This window comes from Podarcis pityusensis (genome assembly GCF_964106645.2).
Source record: "Podarcis pityusensis genome assembly, chromosome: 2".
In the NCBI taxonomy this organism is placed as follows: Eukaryota; Metazoa; Chordata; class Lepidosauria; order Squamata; family Lacertidae; genus Podarcis; species Podarcis pityusensis.
The window spans coordinates 115,754,801-115,779,417 of NC_138029.1; the positions used below are offsets into that span (position 1 = coordinate 115,754,801).

Here is a 24,617-nt window from a genome sequence, read left to right on the forward strand (position 1 = left end):
CAGGTCTCAAACTGGTTCGGGAACAAGCGCATCCGCTATAAGAAGAACATCGGCAAGTTCCAAGAGGAAGCCAATATTTACGCCGTGAAAACGGCTGTCAGCGCCGCACAGAGTGGGGGCGACTCCCCCAACACCCCCTCCTCCGCGGGTAACTCCCCTCCCCCCCGAAAAGAAAGCTCCGCCACACCCCATGTTGGTGCGGGAGTCCTCCTCGCTGGGGTTGGAGAAACGTGGAACCCTCCCCTCCAACATGCGCTGGAGTTCCCGAAGGAGATCCCTCCAACACCAGCGCCCCCTGCCCCACTCCCCCATGGTCAGTGTGTGCGCCCCCTCCTGGGCGCAGAGCGGCGAGGTGCCCCCTCACACCCCGCTCCCCCACACGCCCGTGTTTGCGTCCCCCCCGTCGGCCTTGGAGTAGCCAAGGCTTCCTCCTGCAGGCAGGTCGTCTCGGCTTGCTTCTTCAGCTAGTTGCCTTTTGCAGTGGTGTTCACCTTTTTCTTTACTCGAAGCAACCGTGCGTTCCACCCCCAGTCACCCTGTTGCTGTCTTTCGCTCCCGCCCCTTCCTCTGTTTTCTGGCAGGCTCCGGCGGCTCCTTCAACCTCTCCAGCTCTGGGGATATGTTCATGGGCCTTCAGGGTCTGAATGGAGACTCGTATCCCACATCACAGGTCAGTTCCTTTCCCTCCTGGGACGGCTCGGGGCATGCTCTAGTTATCTCCCACGTGGACTGCGGCAATGCGCTCTATGTGGGGCTGCCTTTGGAGGTGACCCGGAAACTACATTTACTCCAGAATGGGGCAGCTAGACTGGTGACTGGGAGTGGCCGCCGAGACTATATGACACCGGTCCTGAAATACCTACATTGGCTCCCAGCACATTTCCGAGCACAACACAATTCAAAGTGTTGGTGCTGACCTTTAAAGCCCTAAAAGGCCTCGGCCCAGTACAGTCATACTTTGGGTTACAGACGCTTCAGGTTGCGTTTTTTGGAGTTGCGGACCGCCGAAACCCGGAAGTACTGGAATGGGTTACTTCCGGGTCTGCAACCCCCAAAAACACAACACTTTCCAAAATACTAGCAGAAGTCTTATTTTTCTGTAAAAATGAAAAGAGAAGAAAATTAGAGGAAATTGGCAATTTTAACAAACTTTCCCTGTCCCCTGTAGAAAAAGAGAGAGAGGAAAGATTGACGTAAAATGGAAAATACACACTACATAGCAAAACAGTGCCATAAATCAGTTGACAGTTTTGAGTAAACTCCACATTGCTCGATCCTTCTTAACGCCCACTCAAGTCTTCATGAGAAGTTTTCAGCCCAGCATAACTGCTGCTCCTGTCTTATTCTCCCCATCCCTGCTGTCATTCTGCCCTTTTTATGTGTTCCCTCAACTACTAGGTGGAATCGATGCGTCACTCTATGGGGCCAGGGGGCTACGGGGACAGTATGGCTGCCACCCAGATGTACAGTCCACGAGAAATGAGGGTAAGTTTGTGCGTTGGGAGACTTGACCCACCTGGTTCTCACTGAAGAGGTAACTTTGTTCTGTCTGGGATGTATTGCTTTAGACTGCATGCATGCCAGGGCTCACACTATACAAGAGTCCTGCTAGATTAGGACAAAGGTTCACCTAGGCCCCATCTGCACCAAACATTTCAAGCACTGTGATGCTACTTTAGGCACTCGTGGTTTTCCTGAGAGAGTTCTGGGAACAGTAGTTTATTAATGGTGCTTAAGAGTTGTAAGGAGACCCCTATTCCTTCTCACTGAGCTATAATTCCCAGAGCGGTCAAGCAATCAGTCCTACTTCACAGAGAAGTTGAAGCTCTGTGAGTTGGAATTACGGTCTACTGGCCCCTCTCAGCACTGTTAAGAAACTACAGTTCCCAATATTCTTTTGAGGGAAAGGCATTGGTTTTGATTTGATTTGATATTTGCATTCTGCTTTTCCAACAACAAGCGCTGAGCTCAAAAGCGGCTCACAGTAATCACAATAGTGCTGGAAAACCCAACATTGCAATCATTATAATATCCAACGCAATAGCATATAAATAAAGTAAACTGCAGTGACAGAGTCAGCAAAACAATTAATACAGTTCAATAAAGCCGTGACTGTTTAAAGTGGTATCATAGGTACTTGAAATGTATGGGCTCTAGTCCAGCTCCTGTTTTCCACAGTGGTCAAGCCACTAGCAGAGCAGGGATGCAATAGCCTGGCAGAGGTTGTTCGGTGATACACGGCTTCTGAATGTGGAGATTTCATTTAACCAGTTGTGGTTTCTAGCCGTTCTCTTATGGGTGGGATCCATTTGGTGTCCCAGCACTCACAGAGGTGTGCTTTTGATGGGGAGGAATCTGCTAAGAGAAGAGGAGGGGAAGGCGATTTTGCCAGTTCCTTGTGCAGCCCTTCCATCTATTCTGGAAGGCTTCCCAATTCTTTGGGGCTGCAGGGGGACATCTGCAAAAATTCCCTCCCTCTGATTTCCGTAGGCAAAAGCCGTCCGCTTTGCTGCAAGGACACCAATTGGATTCCACCTCGCAAATCCTCCCTCTAATCCCCTTTTAAAACGATCTGAGCTTGATGGCCAGTGCCACAGCTTCCAGGCTGACATTTAATTATGCCTTGCGTGTGAAGAAGATTTGGTTTGAGGAGATTCAGGGACTGAAGATCTTTTTCCTCTCCTGGACCTCACAAGAACCCAAGTGAGGGTAGAGGATTGTGCCCAGTGTGGTGAACAGCAGCTTGTGGCGGTTGCATATCTGAATGCTCCCACATCAATATACATTCCTGCTAGTAAAACTAAAGAAAACCACTATCTTTGGGGACAGCCTAGACTCGAACCACAGCTGTGCATATGCTCGGCGTTAAACATAATTACAGTTCTATGTCAGGAAAGGCTGAATATCAGTTCATTCAAATATTTTATTCTGGCCTTGCTAGTGATGGGGGAGGTAAGGTAGTGGGAGCTCTGCCCCAGTCAGTGGCTTCAAAGCCACAGTGGCTTCTGAGATTTCAGCAAGCATTCCAGCATGCTTCCCAAGTAGAGTCGTGTGACCTAGAAGCCTGTTTAAAGGGAAAAGCCCGAGATGATTGTGGAGCTGAATTATGTGCGCACTTTTACATTCTGGTATGCGCACGTTCCTCAACGGAAAGAAAGAAATACGAGGTTTTCTTTCTTACTTGGTGAAGCTTAGTAAAATGATTCATCTGAGTCCAAAGTAGTTAAAGGTCCAGGAGAAGCTTTTTATCACGTGATCTGCTGTTTGCATGGGCTGCTCATTAGATCCAATAAAATAAAGGGAGTCAGCACACATACACACCCACTCCCCCCGAACTCTTCCTTCTACTGTAGAACTGTTTTTGATAGCAAAATTAGGGATTCTTTGTCGCAGAGAAGAGTTGGGCAAGGTGCTGGCACCTAATGGTCTATAATGGTGCCAAGGGGGCGGACTGGGAACAAGCACTCCCCAGACTCTGGGAAAGCGGTGCTAGGAGAACTCCCACGGAAAGGAAAAGAGGTTTAGCAGGTTGGAACTTTGCAAGAAACTGCAAATTAAATTGCCTCTATTTTTTTTTTGTAACAACCGTTCCTCTCGTTTTTTTCACCAGGCCAATGGTGGCTGGCAGGAAGCAGCCACCCCATCCTCTGTGACCTCCCCAACAGAAGGTCCTGGTAGTGTCCACTCTGACACCTCCAACTGATCCTGCTGGGCTGCGCTCCCTCCTCTGTCGTTTTCTTCCTGGCTCCAGTGGGGGGGAGGGAATTAACCCTAGTGCTGAACTAGGCTGGGCAGGGAAAGAACTCGTCTTTTCTCCCACCTGGCAGGAGATCACTGCACCACCCGCAGTGCCGGGGCAGGGGAGGGAAGCAAGTACAGCATCTCTTGGCATTCAAGGTGGCAACACTCCATGGGGACGATGAATTCAAGATGGCACCCGTTGTGATCCAAGATCCTTCCATGATCCTCTTAATAAGCAAGACGCAACTCTAGAAGCGGTGAAGGGGACCCAAGACGGTGGGAGGCGGGGTGGGGAGCGGGTGGGAGGGGCTATCTCAAGTGGTCCGTCTGCTTGGAGGGGCTAGGCAGATGAGCTAATGTACCTGCAATGCGATATCATAATCTGCTGGCTCGGCCTTGTAGATAAGCACACCTGCCTGAGGGGCGTCGAGATGGCATCTAAACTGCTTATCGTGGGATTGCGATTCAAGATGGCAGCACCAACGGGTCTCTTGGTAGTAGGATGAGCAGAGACGTTGGCCAAAGAGGGCTTAAGTTGGCATCTCTCCATGATGGGATGATTCCAAGATAGTAAACTGTGGCGTCTTCCTGTCGAGATTTGAACATGGCATGTATATATAAAAGAGAGAAGGGAAATCAGGCATAGATCCTGTCTGGACTCAAGGTGGGCATCTCCTTTGCTGGTGCTGACCAGAGACACCAACATCCTTATGAAATATTTTGGCAGAAAATGAACATGTAAGGCGATACAAGGGCCTCGCTGTAAGATTGTGTGGAGCCATGGCGAAACCCTCACCTAGGCTGAAGAAACCGTTATACCTCTCAGTGAATAGGTTCCCTGGGTATGAAGATCTAAGATGGCTACCATCTGAATCAGAAAGGGGATATAGCCCTGAAGAGAAGTTATGAGGGGCCCAAGATGTTACAGACTGGTGCCCTTCCATTAGGCCAGAAGTGGGGAACCTTTGGCCTTCCAATGGTTGTTGGGCTGCGGCTGTTGGCCATGCTGGCTTGGGTTGATGGGAGATGTCGTTTATCAACATCTGGAGAGCCAAAGGTTCCCCGCTAAAGATACAGAACATACCATGGTACCTTTTATCAGAAAGACAGTGGGGGCTGGCTTTCCAAAATGGCGGTTCAAGGTAATAGGGGAGGGGAAGTAGTAATAAGCACAAACTTCCTATCTCCTAGGCAGGACTAGAAGTTGTGGGGGAAGCCATAGGGCTAAGAGAGCCCAGCACACCCCACATTACACATGCTGTATACTGTAGCTGCATTATGGGTGATGGGGTCTGCTTTTCTTTCTGTCAAATCTCTTGCTTTCTGAGCTGGTTTGGGTTTTTTTGGCCTCTTCTCTCTCTCTTTCAGTTTTTCCCATTGTAACCATTTCTTATTGTGTGTACAGTTTCTCTCTTGAGTTTTTTTCCTCTGCTGTTTCTTATATTCTTGATATTTCCCCCTGTTAAGTTCTTTTCCCTTTCTCCACCCATCACCATCTTAGGGCTTTTCTGCCTGGTCTGACCCAAGCACAATCAGATAGGTTTCTGAATGTCACAGTCCTCTTTGTGTGATATTTGTGCAGGCCCTAATCTCGTTCAAAATGGAAAAAATGACCTTTAAATATATTTTTTAAAGGGAGTTTACAGAATGGTGGAGATACAGGTTGGGCATAGCAGTATCCCTTCCCATTAAATAGATATGCTGTGTATCTGGGACAAACTATAAATTATGTTAAATGCACCATTTCATTTCTTCACTTTTAAAAACGGACATGTGGAGCAGTTCCAAAAAATCCCCCGCCACACCCAAAAATGTCTGCTTGCCTTGGAAGGAAAACTTCCATTACTGAAATTGCTTCAGGGGGCTTTTTTATTGGCAAGAGTCCTGCTTGCAGTTTTTGTTTTTTTAAATATCCACCAGGTTAATTGATGGGACTTAATGTAATGTATGGTTTAAAATGGGGTTTGAAGCCCCTGTGGTTGGAAAGTAGGTCCTGATGGATGGGTGTCCTTGAAAGGGAATCTGCCCACCATCACCACCAGTCAAAAGAGTGTGGAGGGGGGACAGCATGCTTGGTTGAAGGTATATTCTCTCAATTCACATCTGGCGATGGCTTGATTGAGTGTGGGTTGATCAGATGCCCCAGGAACACTCCCAGAATCCTCTGCATCTCTGTGGCAGATCTGCAAGGGATGGATAAACTGAAGGTGGAAAAACAAGGAAAGTGCTACAGTACCAGCCAGGGAAATTGCATTTTGCCAGGGACAGCGTATTCTGGTTAAATGCTCTGGCAGCGCAATAGTCTTTCAAAGGAAGGGACAGATACGAGGGGAGGTTTGGGAACAAAATAGGAAGTATCATTGTTGTGCAACTACCACCTGCTCCAGAATCCTGATTTGTGCAGAAAAGCTCACTCGATGCTTCTATTTTTCCTTTAGCCCAATTCAAATATGGAGGATTTGAACAAACCAAAAGCATTTTTCCAGTATCCCATCTTCATTGATTTCCTTCCCTCCCTTTGCTCCTATGAATTCCAGCCCAAAGGGGTCGCTAGCGATGCTTGGGAAGCTAGTATAGTTTATATTTCAAAGGACCGTTTTATCCAGAATTGAGTAAGGCGTTTCCCCCACTGTGATGGAAAGAAATGGTATGAGTGTGTAAATAGTTTTGTTTGGGAAGCGAATGGCCTGAATGAGAGGCAGAAGCTGAGGAGGGAGACAAGGAAAATCTAGTAAAGTAAAAACCACACAGAATGGATCCAAGTGCACAAGAGCAAATAGTGGTGAGAAATACGAAATAGGAGAGAGCGATATCAAAAGTAGTGAGAGGTCGGAATGAAACAATGGGAAAGCAGAAATGGTAGGGAGATAAGCTGAAATCTCGTGATGAGAGAATATGAACTAAGGAAGACAAATCTGAAGGGCAGGAATATTGAAACTTGAAAGAGTTGGGAACTAACGAGGAGATTGCAAACTGGAAAGAGGGAAATTAGAAGAGTTAATGGGAAAGGATTATAAAGTAGAAAAGATCCAATAGATTGGGGGGGGGGGGAGAGAAGAAAACACATTCAGCGGCACCTGTTCGCAAGAGGAATGTGTACTTGGATCAGAAAAGAGGATTTGGACATGAGAAGATACCAAAATAAGACTCAAAAGACGGAATGTGGATAACAGCAATCGGATTGCAAAAGATGACGAAGGAATGGTCCAAAGGACGGAGGAAAGGCCTGCTTGTGGAAGTTGCCAAAGCCGAAGGGATTCAGACCCACGGGTGGACATTGGGTGCGACGCGCAAATCCTGATGGCACGAGAGACCCATTAGGAGCAACGGAAACCCACATAAGACTTTTCAAGTTGCTCTCCCCCTTGCTCGCAGGGAGGGCTCCATGCTAGTCAGTCCAATAGCTTTATTACCTCATGGCGCAAGAAACCAATAGAGTCTTGGGACAGAGACCTTTTGAACCTGCTACCTCTGTGTGCCCTGTTGGGTTTTTTTGGGGGGAGAACAGTGCTGTGAGACACCCCCCCCCAAAAAAAAACCTCCCTGCCCCGTTCCCTTTGACTGAGGGTATTGGGGTTCATCACCCTGACTGGCCGTTTTGACTTGTTCTGTTTTGGGTTTGTTTTGTTTTCTTGCTCTAGATTGCCTTTGCTTTTATTATCATCATTTTTCTTCTATAAAATTGAAGACAATTTCTGCCCTGGGATTCATTTGGGTAAAAGGAGGAGGAAATGAGTGGGGAGGAAAGTCTGGTTCACCCCCAAAACACACACACCTCTGTTTGCTGGGTATCTATACAAGCCCACACACAGACCAAACCACACTTTGCATCATTCAGACCAGATTGCAGTGTGTGGGGGAAAGCTCAAAATGTTATGTGGCGGAAGTACCAATGTGGCTTACGTACCAATACATTTTTGTGAACCGCTCTTATTTGGGGGTTTTTTTCACCATGCCAATGTCCACTGTGGAGGGGGTTGGAATAGCTTTGTCTGGTGAAAGCACCTGAACCATATGAGAAACCACTTCACACAGCTTGCTACGTGAAGCTGCTTACAAAGTTTTTTTGAGCAATTTCCCTAGCACAACATCTAATCTCTGTTCTGGTCCTTGGTGGCTGACGGCAGCCATTTTGTTTCTTAGGCCGAGGGGTTAGGATTGCCCCTTGGCCAATTTCTGACCGATGTACCTGTTCTGTTTCTTCCTTACAAAACAAAACAAAACCAGGCCCTGCAGCTTATTCCTTATGGTTTTGATTTTCTCTTTTAAATGGTAATCCTAAAACAATGGCTGGTTGTCTGCCAACACGAGGAAAGATAAATGAGGTTAGGACACCCATGTTGAAACAGTTCCCACACATAAGTTCCAATTGGATCTACTTGAATTGACAACATAAGTTACAGCCTTAAGGCCAAACTAGATGTGTAGTTTTTCTCTCTCTCACAGTATTTTCTTTTCCTTTTTAACAATAATAGTGGGGGTGGGCTTAACTATTTCTGTGTGATTGTATGTTTTGTAACTTCTATATTTTACCAGGTGAGGCAAGTGGGGTGAGGGGGTGGTTTAGTATGTGACTGGGAAAACGGTCTGTGTGACTGGGGAAGGATTCACACGACATTCCTCCATTCAAATATGCAGCCTTCTGGTGTAGCTATACAAAGCAAGAGGGCAATGGAAGGAGATTTCCAGATCCTGGTTCTCCTGCCGTCCCATCCAGATTAGCTAGAAGCAGTGCTTTTTGTGTGTGACAGTGCTCATCAGTACAGAGTACTGCCATGTCATTCATTTATTTATTTTTGGGTGCCCATGGCAGCCATTTCCAGCATTTCTTTTGAGTACTGGCACCTCTTTATTTTTTAAACAACAACTAAAGCAGTGCCAGGAAAGGCCCTGAATGGCACACTTATGAGAATGATAAAATGAATGAGCCAGATTCACATTTCTGGTGGTTGTCATTTGGTACCAATGATTGGGGGGGGGGGTGGCTCTTCTTCCCCATTTTTAATTTTTTGGTTTGTTTTTTTGGTGCGCACCTTAACATCTAACAAACAGGTGCAGAAGTTTGGGAACCACTGCGCTAAATAATACCGCTCACCTGACCAGCCGGTTGTCAGCCCTGCTCAGTTTATACACCATTTGCGACGTGGCATTTCTTAAGACGCAGGTTTTGAGACTCTCTTGGGGCAGCCTTAATATTTCAGGAGGTCCCAACATGATGTACCTGTAATGGAAGCCACCATTGTGGCAATTTCCACCCCTTGTGAGACTGTTAAAAAGGTGCACCAGTGCTGTTTGTGGAGTGGTTTATGTGCCCCTGCGCTTTCTTCACCCTACACTGGAATATGGTGCATGTGCGCACCCAACATGCCCAGCCACGGGAGCAAATGGGAAGCTTTTGCTGTTTGCGTCTCTCTTGCTGGAGGCTACGAGATGGCAGGGTCTAACCTGCTCCCAGCTCTGTCCTATGGCCCTACCACGGTGGTGTTGAAATAAAAAACCCATGACCCACATGGAAGCATAGGTTAGCTGGAGGGGGAGAACCAAAGCATTTAAGAGGTGCACAGAGGCATGTTAACAGAGAAAGAATGGCAGAAGGGGAGTGAGGAGGCACTAGGACACAGATAAGAGATCCTACAGCCCTCATGATGTTAGGCTGTGACCCCCATCGTGGCTGACGGGAGTTTGAAAGGACCATAGATTTTCCAGCCATGCTGGAAGAATGGAGAACCCCAAATTTCAGTTCATTGGCTGGGGTGGAGGATCCTTCCATTGGTACAGCCATGATTGAGATTTGTCGTTGCGATGATCCCCTAAGTCTCAGGGAATTGCCACTGCAAATCTGAAGCAAGGCTTTACCAACAGAAGTGTCATGGCTCCCTCCCCAAACCATTCTGGGAATTGTCATTGGGCAATGTTTCTGAGGATTCTGTTGTAACCCCCAAACTACGCCCTGACAGAACTCAAGCATCCGCACCCAGCCCATGCCCATTAAATGTTTACTTGGGAGCAAGTCTTGCCGAGTTTAATAGGTTATGCTCCCAAGTATGTGCAGAAGACTAACCTTTGGCTACTTTGGTGGCGGTGAAGTTAAATGGAGAGTTAATTAAGATGTCTGGGCAAGAATATACACACAGGATATTTCAAGGTGCATATTCAAGATTTCTCATGTCTTAACATGCATAAAAGGATAAGTAATGTGGTAAAATCGTGGTTCCGTTTCCCCCTATTTTTCTTTATGCTTTTTGAACACTCACCTCCCGGAGTGGGCTATGGTGTCCCTTTTATTCCTAAGCATCACAGAGTCTGTTATAACACTGAATGTCCCACTCACCTGCATTTTTAACTACCCAAAGATCAAAATGGGCTCTTTTCTGGGCTAAGTAGCCATCTTAGTAACATTAGACCAAAACTGGCTCCCTGCCCTTTTGGCATGGATGCAATTGTTTAATTTGGGTGGTGTGACTGCCTTTTTCCCAATGTAGTAATGACAGTGATGCAGAAAGAAAGCATCTGTTGGATTTTTACTGTCGAAAGTCACAGAGGTCCCGTCCCCACCCCCAAAGTTGGCTTCCCTGAGGTGGAGTCTGTTACTTCCTTGCAGACGGAAGCCTAAGCAAAGGGATCCGCAAATACAGAGGGCCTTTGGAGGCTTCAGAGGAAGGATGGATTTCAATTGGGGGGGGGGAATATACTCTGGAGGTCCCCCCCTCACTCTCTTGTACAGTTTTGCCTAAACAATAAAATATATTTTTTTCCACTGGCGCTTTCCAATTATTTCTACTTTAGAGAACTTAAAGAGTTCTGAGTTAGCAGGCATACTACAGAAAGGGTGTGCACTCTAGATCTTCAGCTAAAGAACAGGAACTAAAGAGTAAATGCAATATAAACTGGAGGTGTCCCCCATCCCACACAAAGGACGGGGCTATTGCTATTTAACATGTTCATGGATGATCTGGAGTTAGGAGCGAACAGATGCCTGCATTGCAGGCGGCTGGGCTAGATGACTGTGTTCTATAGGGCATGGTTGCCATCACTGCAGACAAGACCCGGTTATTCAGGATGGAAATCTGAGCAGATTTGTGAAGCCTTCCAAAAGGATTACTCCAAACTGAGCAAATAGGAGACTGGATAAGAGGGGCATAAACCTGCATGTTGTGGAGAGAGAGGATCACGTTTTTTTCTTCCTCGTGACGCTAGATCTCAACAAAGCTGAATGTTGGAAGATTCAGGGCAGACAAAGTGCTTCTTCACACTGCGCATAGTTAAAACTATGGAATCCACGCTCAAAAGTCACTAACTCGGGTGGCTTTGAAAGGATTTAGACAAATTTGTGACTGATGAGTCTTATCAGTGGCTGTTCCACCTTCATTGAGTGTGAATTCCATAGCTGGACCTCATGGGCCTTTGGCATAACGCAGCACGGATGCTATGTTCTTAACGTAAGCAAGGGCAAACTTTTCAGAAGCTGATGGGATCTGAACTGGCTGTAACCAAACAGGAAAGAGAGCTTGCGTGACAATGACTTGAAAAATTTTAACAACTCAATGCAGTAGCAGTGGAGGGGGTTGGGAAGGCAAATTCCATTGCTAGGGATTGAAAATAAGTTTAGCAGCATCCCATTTCTGGTGCATTCAAATTTGGAATAGTTTGTGTCTTCCCCTATTAAAAGCAAGGAGGGGGGGAGAGTTCTACTTTGTTGGATCTCATCTGAGTTGTTTTTAAGCAGAATAAACCTCTGGGTATAGGGCAGTATATAAATTCAATAATAATAATAATAATAATAAAAGCCCAAGATCTACCAACCAGAAGCTGGTGCAAGAGACTTAGAATTCACTTAGGATTAAAGAACAGGATGTTACTGAGGACATTCTGAGCTCAAGACTTGGTTTTCAGTACAAAGAACTCAACCAAACTCATAGTCCTGTCACAAAAACATGCACTCCAGAGTAGCTTCATTTCAGCAGCTGAAATTGGGTGGAAATAAGTCATTGCGTTGTTGCTATTGTAAAATAATTGGGGGACAAGAAGCCTTTGCTGATGTAATACGAGACACCCAGATCTGTCCATCCCTGTGTTTTCCCACAGCAGATGGGAAAAGGTAATGAAAACAAGGAACTGGAACATCTCAAAGCCATAAAGCTACAACTCTGGGGCCTTTTCAGGAAAAAAGGAAAACAGGCTTATATAATAATGCAACATGCAGAGGGAGCAAATAGATAGCTCGGTTGGTAGATCATGTGACCCTTAGGGTTGTGGGTTCGAGACCCAAGTTGGGGAAATGATCCTTGCATTGCAGAGGGTTGGACTAGATGCCCGACCCAACTCTACAATTCTATTATTAATATTAACATTTGTATACCACCTTTGATCCACATGTCTCAGGCTGTTTCACAACATAAAATTACAAGATAAAACACAAAATAAAAATAAGAACATAAACCAACAATCCCCCCTCCCAGAACACATTTAAAAGGGCACAGGAGGTCAGCCTGCCAATGGCTGAAGAGGAATGTTTTTGCCTGGTGCCTAAAGATGTATAATGAAGGTGCCACCCGAACCTCCCGGGGGAGAGCATTCCACAAACAAGGTGCCACCGCAGAAAAGGCCGTTCTCGTGCTGCCATGCTCCAAACCTGTCCTGGAGGAGGTACATGAAGAAGGGCCTCAGATGATGATGTCAGGGTCCGGGTAGGTTCGTAGGGAGAGAGGAAGTCCTTGAGGGCTTCCCAGAAATGATCTGGTGGACCACTTGGAGAACAGGATGTTAGAGGAGGAGGGGCTTTGGCCTGACGTAACTGCAGGACTTCTGTTTTCTTACATAAAGCACTCCCCACCACCACATCACCACAAGTCAGCGGAATGAGTTGCGCAAATCATCTCTTATCAACCTGCCCAACGTTTCTCCACACGCACACCTCTCGCGCCGCCAGAAAACGGCAAGGAGACTCCACACTCGCAAGCGGATATGAATCACAGGTTAATTTAATTACAGAATAGGTTAATTTACATCACATCTTCCCTCTTGTCACCCAAACGGGAAGAAAGGGAAGTGGGTGGGTGAGTCCCCCCCCCCACACACAGAGATTTCTGGGCAATTAAATACTGTTAGGCCAGCCAAGGCTATCCCCCCCCATCCCAACCCAAGCAGTAACAAATCCCACCAGCGCTGACTGTACCATACGCCCTCAGAAGATTGAGGGGAGGGCACCAGGGGGAAAGAGAGAAATACAACCAGTTGACTAGTCCGTCACCAGCCTGGAAAATAAAACAGTCTGTAAAAGCAGGTGGCTTCTTACATCTCTGGAAGTCAAATTTTTAAAGGGACGGGATGGGACATTATTATTATATATAAAACTAACCACACGGAACTTCGTTGCAACCAGTTAAATTAACACACCTGAGGCCCATTTCCCTCCCAGTGGTTGGCCACAGGAATGCAGAGGGGGGGAGAGAGAAAAAGAAGCCCAGATGTTTTTCCTGTGGCTCCTTCTCCATTGCCATAGCCCACCTCCTGCTTTTACCACCCTACTTTTCTTGCCTCTGCGCCCCCTACCGCAACACCTGCTGAGGCAGGTGGGTGTGGTGGGCTTTTTGCCCCTATAAAGAGGGAGACCACAGCTCTCTTCCCCTCCTAAAAAGGCCCTCTTTCCCCACTATGTAGCATTTCATGCCACTGTAAGCTTACAGGTAGGAACGAATCTCGATTTTGTTGTCGTTGTTTGAGGCCTAGTTGCCAAATTAAGCCATTAAAAGACGGTGGTCTGGCTGCAAATGTGGGATTTTGTCCCACTAATGCTATTGAGTAAGTGATAGCCCCCACCCCAAACCCCTCTGGCCTGTGAGGAGGGAGAATGCAGGTGAGCAAAATATCATGGGAGGGGGGGGAAGCAGAGGACTGACAGGCCGGATTTGGCTCCCGGACCCCACAGCTCCTGACTGCTACCTTCTTCTACATCTTCTCAATTATTATTTTTAACACAGCCCACCTGCAATTCAGGCGAACTTTGGAACGCTTCAGTCAAGGGCGATTAAGAGGAAACAATTAAAACACCTTGATAATTACGACTTTCCCTACCTGCCCCCCCCCATACACACAGATACACTTTGAACACAAATATACACCTCTTTTGCATCGTCAGCTCCCCTAGTCACCCTATTATACTTTTAATTCTGCGTAGGGGGATCAAGGAGGGAGGTTGAGCGGGGAGAAACACCAGGCCCCAGCTCTGCCACCTTGCCCTCCACCCTGCAGGTCAGCCCCCTCCTGCCTCGCCTGGGCGCAGGCAGGAAATGATTCCACCCTCCTCCCCGCAGCTGCCCCTTCCCCTCCCCATAGTTTGAAAGTCCTTCTATCCTGTTCTGATAGACTTCTTCTTTTTTTTAGTACAGGGCAAGTCCAGCGGAGTCCAGCCGGTCAGACACTAAGCAGCCAAAAGAAAAAGAAGATGGCAATGAAGAGGAAGAGCGAATCCTGCCAGCTGGATGGGCGGGCAGCTTCTGCGTCTAAGCAAAAAAGAGAGACGGAGGAGCTCAAGGTTAGAAGGAGGCACCATATACCATTACAGGTAGATGCAAAAGTCAAGGTAAAGGGACCCCTGGCCATTAGGTCCAGTTGTGGCTGACTCTGGGGTTGCGGCGCTCATCTCGCTTTACTGGCCGAGGGAGCCGGCGTACAGCTTCCGGGTCGTGTGGCCAGCATGACTAAGCCGCTTCTGGCGAACCAGAGCGGCGCACAGAAACGCCGTTTACCTTCCCACTGGAGCGGTACCTATTTATCTACTTGCACTATGACATGCTTTCAAACTGCTAGGTTGGCAGGAGCAGGGACCGAGCAACGGGAGCTCACCCCGTCGCGGGGATTCGAACCGCCGACCTGATCGGCAAGTCCTAGGCTCTGTGGTTTAACCCACAGCGCCACCCACATCCCCAAAAGTCACCATTTTCATTGAAATCCATTTCCAGGCAGTAAGTGTAGTGGCAAATTCAAAAGTGCAGGGTCCCTCCATGACAGTCACAGTCATCACACCCCTTCTAATAAGATGATACATTGGGACGTATTTGAAGAATTCAGCTTTCAAATTCCAAAAATGAGGGGCGCTAAAAAGTTGCAACACGACTTGGGAGTTCAAAAGATATTCTGGTTAAATTAATATAATTTCTAATGGATGACTGAATATTGCATTATTTGATAAAAGCTGTTTATTTTAAAGTTATTGTGACTTTTTATATTGGATCAGATTGTTCTTATTAAAGTTTGATGTTTTATTATGTTTTTATATGTGTTGGAAGCTGCCGAGAGTGGTTGGGGAAACCCAGCCAGATGGGTGGGGTACATATAAGAAAATTAATTAATCAATTATAATAATTTAGTTTTGCTTGGTAAGCAAAATGTGTATAAGACTGCATAGAAATAATTAAAAATGATTGCCAAGTACTTACAGTAATATATTATTACTATTATTATTATTATTATTATCATTATTACTACTGTTATTCATATTATTTCCCCAACAATTTTTATTGTTTCACATTTAAATACAAGAACAACATATAACTACTGTAACATGTCTAGTGGTACATCTTTAATGTTTCATATGCAGTGCATAGTACACAAACAATATGTTTATTTATGTATTATCACCTCAAGTATCCTCTCCACAGAGATTATTGTGTTGGGGGTGGAATAAAAGTATCTTCCGTCTCATATATTATTATTATTATTATTATTATTATTATTATTATTATTATCCTTATCCTTGTTTGGCATTACCTGACATTTTCAGAAGTTAAATTTTAAATTATTTGGTTTGCCAAAAGCAGCTTATGGGCTTCTTCATCAAACATAGACTTACTAAGCTCAATATTAATATCCAATTTGAATTCTTCATACCCAAAAACAATTTTTTTATGACCAGTCACTGAAGAAATGTGCAAAAATTAAGAATGGTCCCCCAAAATGACACATCCTAATACAATAATCTTATAATTATACAATAATAATACCATATTGGCCCGAATATAAGTCACGCCGGAATATAAGCTGCACCTTTAAAATTCAAGAAGAAAAAAGAAAAAAGACAATACCCAAATAATAATAATAATAATTTATTACTTATACCTCACCCATCTGACTGGATGTCCGCAGCCACTCTGGGTGGCTCCCAACAGAATATTAAAATATTAATTAATAATAATAATAATAATAATAATAATAATAATTTATTATTTGTACCCCGCCCATCTGGCTGGGTTTCCCCAGCCACTCTGGGCGGCTTCCAGAGAAACCAAAAATACAGTAAAATATCACAGATTAAAAACTTCCCTGAACAGGGCTGCCTTAAGATGTCTTCTAAACATCAGGTAGTTATTTATTGCTTTGACATCTGAAGGGAGGGTGTTCCACAGGGCGGGCGCCACTACCGAGAAGGCCCTCTGCCTGGTTCCCTGTAGCTTTGCTTCTCACAATGAGGGAACCGCCAGAAGGCCCTCGGCGCTGGACCTCAGCGTCCGGGCAGAACGATGGAGGTGGAGACGCTCCTTCAGGTATACAGTCTATTATACAGTCTATTAAATACAACAGTCTATTAAATATTAAAAGCTTCCCTAAACTGTTTAAGCCACTCCATTAAAATTCTGCAGGCACTCATACCCATTCTGTTTTACCTTATGTCTGTTCCAGCAGCAATATTGTAAAAGCCAATTTTTGTAAGGTCGCAAATTTAAGTCGCACTCTAAGTCGGAATTTGGAAAAAAAAAAGTGAGGCTTATATTCAGGCCAATACGGTAATTATGGATGTATCACAATAATCAGGGCAGATCTCCATGTATTGCTAGAGCTACGAAGGCTACAGCCCTCAGGGTTTGCAAAACATCCTGCCTGGAACTATGCAAGCCCCCAACAATCAGCTGATTGTAGAGTGGGTGGGCATGGCTTAGACCAAACAGCCTTGAGGGCCAAACACGGCCTGCAGATCAGAAGTTCCCTACCCTAAGACTTGAGGCAGGAAGAGATGGTAGGAAGCGACCTGATACTGGTTAAGGCTAGACAATCTAGACTAGTACTGTCTGCTCTGACTGGCAGTGCTCCTCCAGGATCTTTGGCAGAGAGAGAGAGAGAGAAAGAGAGATCCTTTCCCAGAACATGCCACCAGCAATCCTTTTAACTGGAGATACCAGTATGGGATGGAACCTCGGACCTTGTGAATGCAAGACAAGTGCTCCGACGCCGAGCTAAAATCCCTCTCCAAATACAGAGAAGGAAAGAGATGCTACTATTCAGAAGGAAGTAACGCAGCCCTGGAGAGAGAGGAACACGAAAGGGACGCGTGTAAGAGCCTGACGGTGGAACAACCCCTTCTCTAAGCCAGTAAAGCAGAACAGTAAGGATTTCAAGCACAGGTTAAGACTCAAGCACCTGCTTGTGTAAACGTGACCCAGCGCAGGGCTGCTGCCAAGTTCTATTAGTGGCAGCTTAGCAGGGAGAGACATGGTGCCTTGCCCAGCCGCAAAAAAATGGTACACTTGAACTTAGCACAGAGATTGCAAATCAGAGTGAGGACGCAGCTTTTACCTGGGTAAAACCCACAAAGGGTAGCGTGGGAAAAGAGATTAATCCCAGGGATGTACAGTGGTACCTCAGCTTAAGTACTTAATTCGTTCTGGAGGTCCGTACTTAACCTGAAACTGTTCTTAACCTGAAGCACCACTTTATCTAATGGGGCCTCCTGCTGCCGCCGCGCCGCCAGAGCACGATTTCTGTTCTCATCCTGAAGCAAAGTTCTTAACCTGAAGCACTATCTCTGGGTTAGCGGAGTCTGTAACCTGAAGCGTATGTAACCTGAGGTACCACTGTACAGGGTGTTAGGGAAGGGGTAGTACCTCTGGTACCCATCCTGCACTCAGCTCTCTCACCTGCGGCTCCTAAAAGCTGTTGGTGTGCGACAGTGGTCACACCCCAGGAATGGCTTCGACGGGCCAGCTAAACCAGGTGAAAGCAGCTGATGGATTTCAAACCCTCAGTGAGTTAGGGACTTCCCCTTCACGCGAAGACAGGCTCTGGCAGACTCGGGGGATGAGACCAATAGTGGGTCCAACCATCGAGAAGGCAGTTTCTGCACATGCCATACACGGAAGGGAGGGACAAGTGAAGCTCACCCACCTGGGAAGGTAGGAGAAGGAAAAGTCTGATCCTAAACCTCTGCTGCCTTGCGGGATAGCTTCAGAAGTAGAAAAGGCTAAGGGAGTAAACCCTGCACAAATCCGGAACAAAGTCGCTAAGACAGTGGGGTGGTGCTTTGCAGGCCTCCTTCTGGCAACTGCTGCAGCCAAGCTGGTGTCAAAACACTTGCTCTGCTTTCCTTTGGACCACATCAGCGAGGCTGAGAGGCAGATTTTTTTTTTATTATTTATTTGATATCCCGCCTTTCACTCCCTTTAAGGAGTCTCAAAGCGGCTAACATTCTCCTTTCCCTTCCTCCCCCACAACAAACACTCTGTGAGGTGAGTGGGGCTGAGAGACTTCAGAGAAGTGTGACTGGCCCAAGGTCACCCAGCAGCTGCATGTGGAGGAGCGGAGATGCGAACCCGGTTCCCCAGATTACAAGTCTATCGCTCTTAACCACTACACCACACTGGCTCTCAGCAGCCCAGGACCATCACACACACTGCTCAGGCTTGTGCCTCAGGGAGGTCACTTTGATGCTGCTAATGCAGCAGTTTGACTTCACCCCTGGAGGTGCCCTCCATTGTCTCGAGGCAGACAGAGGCCAACAACTACCAACTACCTGCCCGCAGACTGTCTCGCCAGAGTGGTGCATGCTGCAGTTATCTCCCACTTGGACTACTGCAATGCGCTCTATGTGGGGCTACCTTTGAAGGTGACCCGGAACCTACAACTAATCCAGAATGCAGCAGCTAGACTGGTGACTAGGAGTGGCTGCCAAGACCATATAACACCTACATTGGTTCCCAAGTATGTTTCCGAGCACAATACAAAGTGTTGGTGCTGACCTTTAGAGCCCTAAACGGCCTCGGCCCAGTATACCTGAAGGAGCGTCTCCACCCCCATCGTTCAGCCTGGACAAGGAGGTCCAGCTCCGAGGGCCTTCTGGTGGTTCCCTCACTGCAAGAAGCGAGGTTACAGGGAACCAGGAAGAGGGCCTTCTTGGTAGTGGTGCCTGTCCTGTGGAACGCCCTCCCACCAGATGTCAAGGAAATAAACAACTATCTGACTTAGAAGATATCTGAAGGAAGCCCTGTTTAGGGAGGTTTTTAATGTTTGATGTTTTATCATATTTTTAATACTCTGTTGGGAGCTGTCCAGAGTGGCTGGGGAAACCCAGCCTGATGGGCAGGATATAAAATCATCATCATCATAATCCCAGAGGTTGGTTGATAGGACAAGTGAGCACGGCTGTGGAATTTGAGTGTGCCCTTATGGGCAGATTTGTGCAACAAGCTTAGACCTGTTTTTAAAAGTAGTCCATTACCTGCCCTTTCTCCTGGGGTACTGTAGCCAGTGGCAAAAAACCCAAAGGGGAACGCGCCAATGCCAAATGCCATGTGGAAGCCAGTGGCCGCATCGGGAAAGGCGCCCATGCCCTGTCGGAGGGAGGGGGAGCAGGGGGCAAAAAACAGAAAGGGGGGAAATGTAGGTTAGTAGTCTGCTGCAAACTGCAAAGCAGCCGGGATCAGTCTATAGAGGGCTAGAAGCAAGGGCCACTCACCCCTCGGGACTCCGGCTCTGGGCGCTGCCCTCGTGGCCGAGGAGGGGTCTTCAACCTGCGATAGGAAGGGGGAATATGCATAAGCAGCACTGGCAGGTAGGCAGACACTCCTCCCGTTCATCAGTATTTTCACCATCACCCCGTCTTCCCCATAACAGGGCGCAGAAGGGATTTTAAAAACACATTAGGATAAGGATGTCGTATTTACAAAACACTGGGGGAGGTGGTGGCTGTGCTTGGAAGATCAACAGAGGACGGAGCAGGTCTTTGCCCTGAGCCTGCAATTCAATGAGAGAGGCAACATGTTTACATTGGAAGGAGAGCTTCCTCAGCTTTAGCAGCGTTTTGCTGGATGTGGCCAAAGGCCCACCTAGTCATTCATTCTGTTCTCACAGCAGCCAACTGGATGCGCATGGGAAGCAATGGCGCACTCCCTACTTGCGATTCTCAACAAGTGATTTTCAGAGGCATGACTACTAGCCATCGATAGCCCTCTGCTCCATGAATCTGCCATAGCCCCTTTTAAAGCAATTCAAGTTCGTGCCCATCTTGTGGATTCAAATGACAGGAAAGGAGATTCCCACTAAATGTCAGGAAGAACTTTCTGATGGTAAGAAATGTTTGACAGAGGAACAGACGCCCTCAGAAGGTGGTGGAATCTCTTTCCTTAAACAGAGGCCGGGATACTTTAGTTGAGATTCCTGCATTGCAGGGAATTGGACTCGATGACCCTACTGGTTCCTTCCAACTCTATGATTTATGATGATGTTTAGCCTGGAGAAGAGGAGGTTAAGGGGTGATATGATAGCCATGTTCAAATATATAAAAGGACGTCACATAGAGGAGGGAGAAAGGTTGTTTTCTGCTGCTCCAGAGAAGCGGACACGGAGCAATGGATCCAAACTACAAGAAAGAAGATTCCACCTAAACATTAGGAAGAACTTCCTGACAGTAAGAGCTGTTCGACAGTGGAATTTGCTGCCAAGGAGTGTGGTGGAGTCTCCTTCTTTGGAGGTCTTTAAGCAGAGGCTTGACAACCATATGTCAGGAGTGCTCTGATGGTGTTTCCTGCTTGGCAGGGGGTTGGACTTGATGGCCCTTGTGGTCTCTTCCAACTCTATGATTCTATTCTATGATTCTATGATTCTATTGATCACACTTTCCTGGGCTAGGCAGTTGCCCAGAGATACTGGGCTTGGGAACTGGAAAGTTACAAATCTTTCCTTTTATCAGAATAAGAGATGCTTCAGAGTCAGTAAAGGACTCACGGCGAGAGAAGGGAGGGAGGGAGACCAACCAGCCTACAGGAAAAGGAAATGCCACTCTAGCCCAGAATTCCACTATCACTGAGGATTACCAAACTAGCAGGGAGCCTAGCAAAGGGAAACGATTACCTGGGATCCTGCTGGGCGGAGCTTCCACGTCCATAGAGAGGAATGACTTTGTCCCGGCTGATTCCTGCCTTGCACACTGGACACTCCTGGCGCTCTGGCCGAGTTTCTAGCCACTATGGAGGGGGGAAAGATGGCAGTGAATGTGGAAGAGTTTCTCCCACCCATCCCCAAAGATATGCAGATCATATGTAACCAGGGCAGGGAAATCTCAGGCGCCCAGGGCAGGTGAGCAGGCAGGCAGGTGGGCACATCCCCCTCCAGGCCAACCCCCTTACCCTGACCCTGCTTCAAACCCAAATGTTTTGCCTGGCTGGAATGAGACCTTGAACTCTGATCACACCTCTTGCTTGTCTGAATGGAAGACAGAGAAGGGTGCACAACTGAACTGTTGTTGTTCTTTGCATCCATCTGTCTCAAGAGACAATGGAGAGTGCATCTGGGGGTAAAGTCAAACCATTGCGTTAGCAGCACCAAAATGACCTCCCTTGGGCGTAAGTTTGGGCAGTGTGTCTGGAGGTCCTGGCACCAGCTTGGCTGCAGGAGTTGCCAGAAGGAGCCACACAAGGTGCCATTCAACCGTCTTAGGAACCCCACTCCAGATTTGTGTCAGGTTTACTCCTTAGCTTTTCTTTTCACAAAGATATCTCGCAAGGCATCAGAGGCTTAGGATCAGAGTTTTACTTCTCCTAAATGGGCTACCTTCCCAGGTTGATGAGCCCCATCTGCCCCTCACTTCCTCTACAGCAGCCTTTCTCAACCTGTGGGTCCCCAGATGTTGTTGAACTACAACTCCCATCTCCCCTAGCTAGCAAGACCAGAGCTCAGGGATGATGGGAGTTGTAGTCCAACATCTGGGGACCCACAGGTTGAGAACCATTGCTCTACAGCCTTCTTGACTGTTGGAACCACCACTGTTCTCATCTGCTCAATCCGCTGGAGCCTGTCTTCAATACAGAGGAAGCCCCTAACTCACCGAGGGTTTGAGACCCATCAGCTGCCCTCACCTGGTTTAGCCTGCCAGACAAAGCTGTTCCTGGGCTGTGGCTACTGTCACACGCTGACAGCTTCTAGGAACCACAGGTGAGAGCTGAGTGCAGGTAAAATTCACATTTGTGACTCTGCCCACTTTTGCCTCTGGCTTTGCCCAAGGTCCCCTGATCAGGCAGCGGCCCATCTTAGCCCAGCCTCCTTTTCTCACAATGGCCAATGGCCTTAAGCAGGATCTGAGCACAACAGAACTCTGAAGTTATTTTTTACTAATTAAGCACAGACAGACTTCTTATTGGTGGTGGAAAGGTTCAATTCAAGGACAGCTGCTCCGATAGGAAATATTTAACCAGGTGAGACCAATGGTCCATCTTGATCAGGATTCTGTCTCAACAGAAGTCTGCCAGATTAGAAACAAAAGGACGGCTCACAAACAAGGTAGAACACAGATAAACCTGCTCTCTTCTCCTGTGGTTTGCCTTCAGCAGTTAAAAAGATATATGGCTTCTGCACATGGAGGTTGCATTTTCCTCGAGCTTCCTCAATAGGCACAAATATTATTAAAGCCTCCTATAAAAACCTGCCTCCCATAAAAACATAAGAAGAGACCTGTTGGATCTGACCAGGTATGGCCAAACTTGGCCCTCCAGATGTTTTGTGACTACAACTCCCATCATCCCTAGCTAACAGACCCAGTGGTCAGGGATGATGGGAATTGTAGTCACAAAACATATGGAGGGCCAAGTTTGGCCATGCCTGGATCTGACCAATGGCCTATCTATTTGAGCATCCTGTTCTCCCAATAGCCTGTGGGGACTCCGCAAACTGGCCCTGTTGCACTCAGGTCCTGCTTGCAAGCTTCCCGTAGGCATCTAGATTGGCCGCCTGGCAGGCCGACACCATGGCAGATAGGCTCACACACCAGGGCAGGTTCCCTCAATGACGTTCTTTGACACCTTCACCTTTCCTCGCCCTAGAGGTCAGCAGCCGAGGAAAGGGAGACACTCACCTGGTGAAGACACGGCCAGCTAGGGGGAAAAAGAGAAGAAAAAGCGAGTGACCCTTTTAAAACCTGGAATAATAATGCAATTTTTTTTTAAAAAGCAAGAATAATATGCCTGACTAAGGCCACACAGAGAAAAGCTCTAGGTTCTGAAATTCCCACCTCGGATACCTTCTGAAAGCTAATCCCGCAACTGGCCACACATCACGCACAGGGAGCTTCACAGAGCCTGGTTCTGATCCGCACACCTTAACCGTGTGATGCCACATGGGCTGTCCTTCGAGGTTGCCACCCACCCTCTTTGATTTTTAGACAGTGGTGAAGTGGCAGTCGAAGTCAAGTGAAATCTGGTGCAGCCCCTGCAGCTTTAAGGCCATCCCGACAGGCAGAAATCCAGCAGGTGAAGCTTCTTTCCCAGGCTTCTTTGCAATGGAGCAAACCTTCCACCTGCCAGACCCAGTAAGAACAAGGGCAGCTCTCCCTGCCAGGCACCTTGTTCTGTGCCCCCCGCCCTTTTAAGGCTGCCCCCCAACTCTTCAGGGCCACGCCCCTTTCTGCTCCCCCCTCCTCCTCACCAGTACAGGTGGCCGCAGAGCCCAATGACAGCTTCTCTGGCAGGCTCCAGGCAGATATTGCATTCGAAAGCGCTGCGGTCGCGGTTTGAACCCTCGGGTTCCCCGTCCGGGACCCCCGGACCCATCCCGGCCGCCGCCGCCATCTTCCGCCCTCACTTAAACTGAAGGAGGGGAGCCGGACACGCCCGCTCTTCAGCAATTGGTCCCGGCGCCCGTCTTTCTCGCCTGGCCGATATTTCATTGGAGCCAGAGGCAGTCCGTTGTGGCACCTGGCGAAGATGATTGAGCACGTCCGAGTTAGTCCCGCCTTCACAGCTGTAGGGGGACGCTCGAAACTTTTTTGACTGGCTGCATCGCTCGGGTGTCAAAATGTGAGGTTACGTTATTGGCTAAGGGAGGCCTCATTCTCCCGCCTCCCGCCGTCGAGCAAAATAAGATGTCATGTGACTTTAAAGAGCGAGGTGGGGGTGGGGCGTAGCCTGATTGACTGGAAAGGCAACCTGTCAAGAGCAAGACAGCAAGGATTGGGGGCGGGTGCACGATGGGCATGTCTGGAATGCAGTTGAAAACGCGAAAGGCAAGCACACGCCTTCTATATATTGTGATTGGCCAGAATCACAGATCGGGGCGGGAACTAATAACGATTGCATTATATGGTGGCCAATGAGCAATCAGAGCTCTTCGGCCAAAGGGCGGAGTCTGCTCTCGTGCTGAGCTGTACCAAGCTTGCCCATTTTTGAGGCGAAGGTTCATGGGAGGTGAAACATCACTTCCTGCCTCGGGCCTTAAGTTTACTGCTTCTTCCTTAGGTCTAGCATGTTGTCATGGCAGCTATCAAGATATGACGGTGTCTGTAGTCAGCCCAGAGCCCTTCACCATGGCAGTCAGTTATTACCTGGATAAGTCAACCACTCCTCAACCAGGTTTAACTGTAGAAAGTGAGGTGTTACCATAGCAACCAGACACCTGCTTGTCAGTGATGCTGTTGGCATGGCAACCTGCTATCCATCAGTGCCACTGTGGTCCATGTTGGTAATTTTACCCGCCCCATTTAAACCACAGTTTTGGTTTTTGGTATCAACCAAACCATTCCAAGGATTCTGTTGTTACCACAATAAGCCGTACACTCATCACAAACTTCCCTTGCTGCTACCACCATTGTCATGACAACACACACTTCCCATTGCCCCAGC

At 47.5% G+C, this 24,617-nt stretch overlaps 2 protein-coding genes across 7 annotated transcripts in view; one reads left to right on the top strand and one right to left on the bottom strand.

The window, feature by feature from the left end:
* The window catches only part of PBX2 (PBX homeobox 2), a 41,511-nt gene extending 31,013 nt beyond the window's left edge, over positions 1-10,498 (top strand). For 2 of the 3 annotated variants that reach the window (XM_080992946.1, XM_080992947.1), the window contains exons 6-9: positions 4-148; positions 582-670; positions 1,399-1,485; positions 3,611-10,498. In XM_080992946.1, the coding sequence (XP_080849072.1) occupies positions 4-148; positions 582-670; positions 1,399-1,485; positions 3,611-3,703 (414 nt within the window). In that variant the 3' untranslated portion in view covers positions 3,704-10,498. The remainder of the gene's footprint in view (positions 1-3; positions 149-581; positions 671-1,398; positions 1,486-3,610) is intronic. The other variant, XM_080992948.1, reaches the window with a different exon arrangement.
* A 2,206-nt stretch (positions 10,499-12,704) lies between these two features.
* Positions 12,705-23,964, bottom strand: RNF5 (ring finger protein 5). 4 transcript variants are annotated; one of them, XM_080993388.1, is made up of 6 exons: positions 23,425-23,680; positions 22,856-22,874; positions 20,860-20,972; positions 19,466-19,520; positions 19,229-19,340; positions 12,705-14,243 (listed from the first exon to the last, which is right to left on the bottom strand). In XM_080993388.1, exons 1-6 carry the CDS (start codon positions 23,565-23,567, stop codon positions 14,155-14,157), a joined length of 531 nt encoding a protein of 176 aa, XP_080849514.1. In that variant the 5' UTR covers positions 23,568-23,680; the 3' UTR covers positions 12,705-14,154. The 4 variants fall into 4 exon arrangements, with proteins under 4 accessions (XP_080849514.1, XP_080849516.1, XP_080849517.1 ...); XM_080993390.1 differs by lacking the exon at positions 19,229-19,340 and having other exon boundaries at positions 23,425-23,690; XM_080993391.1 differs by lacking the exon at positions 22,856-22,874 and having other exon boundaries at positions 23,425-23,617.
* Positions 23,965-24,617: the final 653 nt, after the last annotated feature.

Bases quoted from the DNA above. Each gene is read 5' to 3' on its own strand.
- RNF5 (XM_080993388.1), bottom strand. From the start codon at position 23,567: ATGGCGGCGGCGGCCGGGATGGGTCCGGGGGTCCCGGACGGGGAACCC. The intron at 19,521-20,859 runs GTAATCGTTTCC...TTCCTATCGCAG, and splicing joins TCCGCCCAGCAGGATCCCAG to GTTGAAGACCCCTCCTCGGC. The intron at 14,244-19,228 runs GTAATGGACTAC...TTTTTTGCTTAG, and splicing joins TACCCCAGGAGAAAGGGCAG to ACGCAGAAGCTGCCCGCCCA.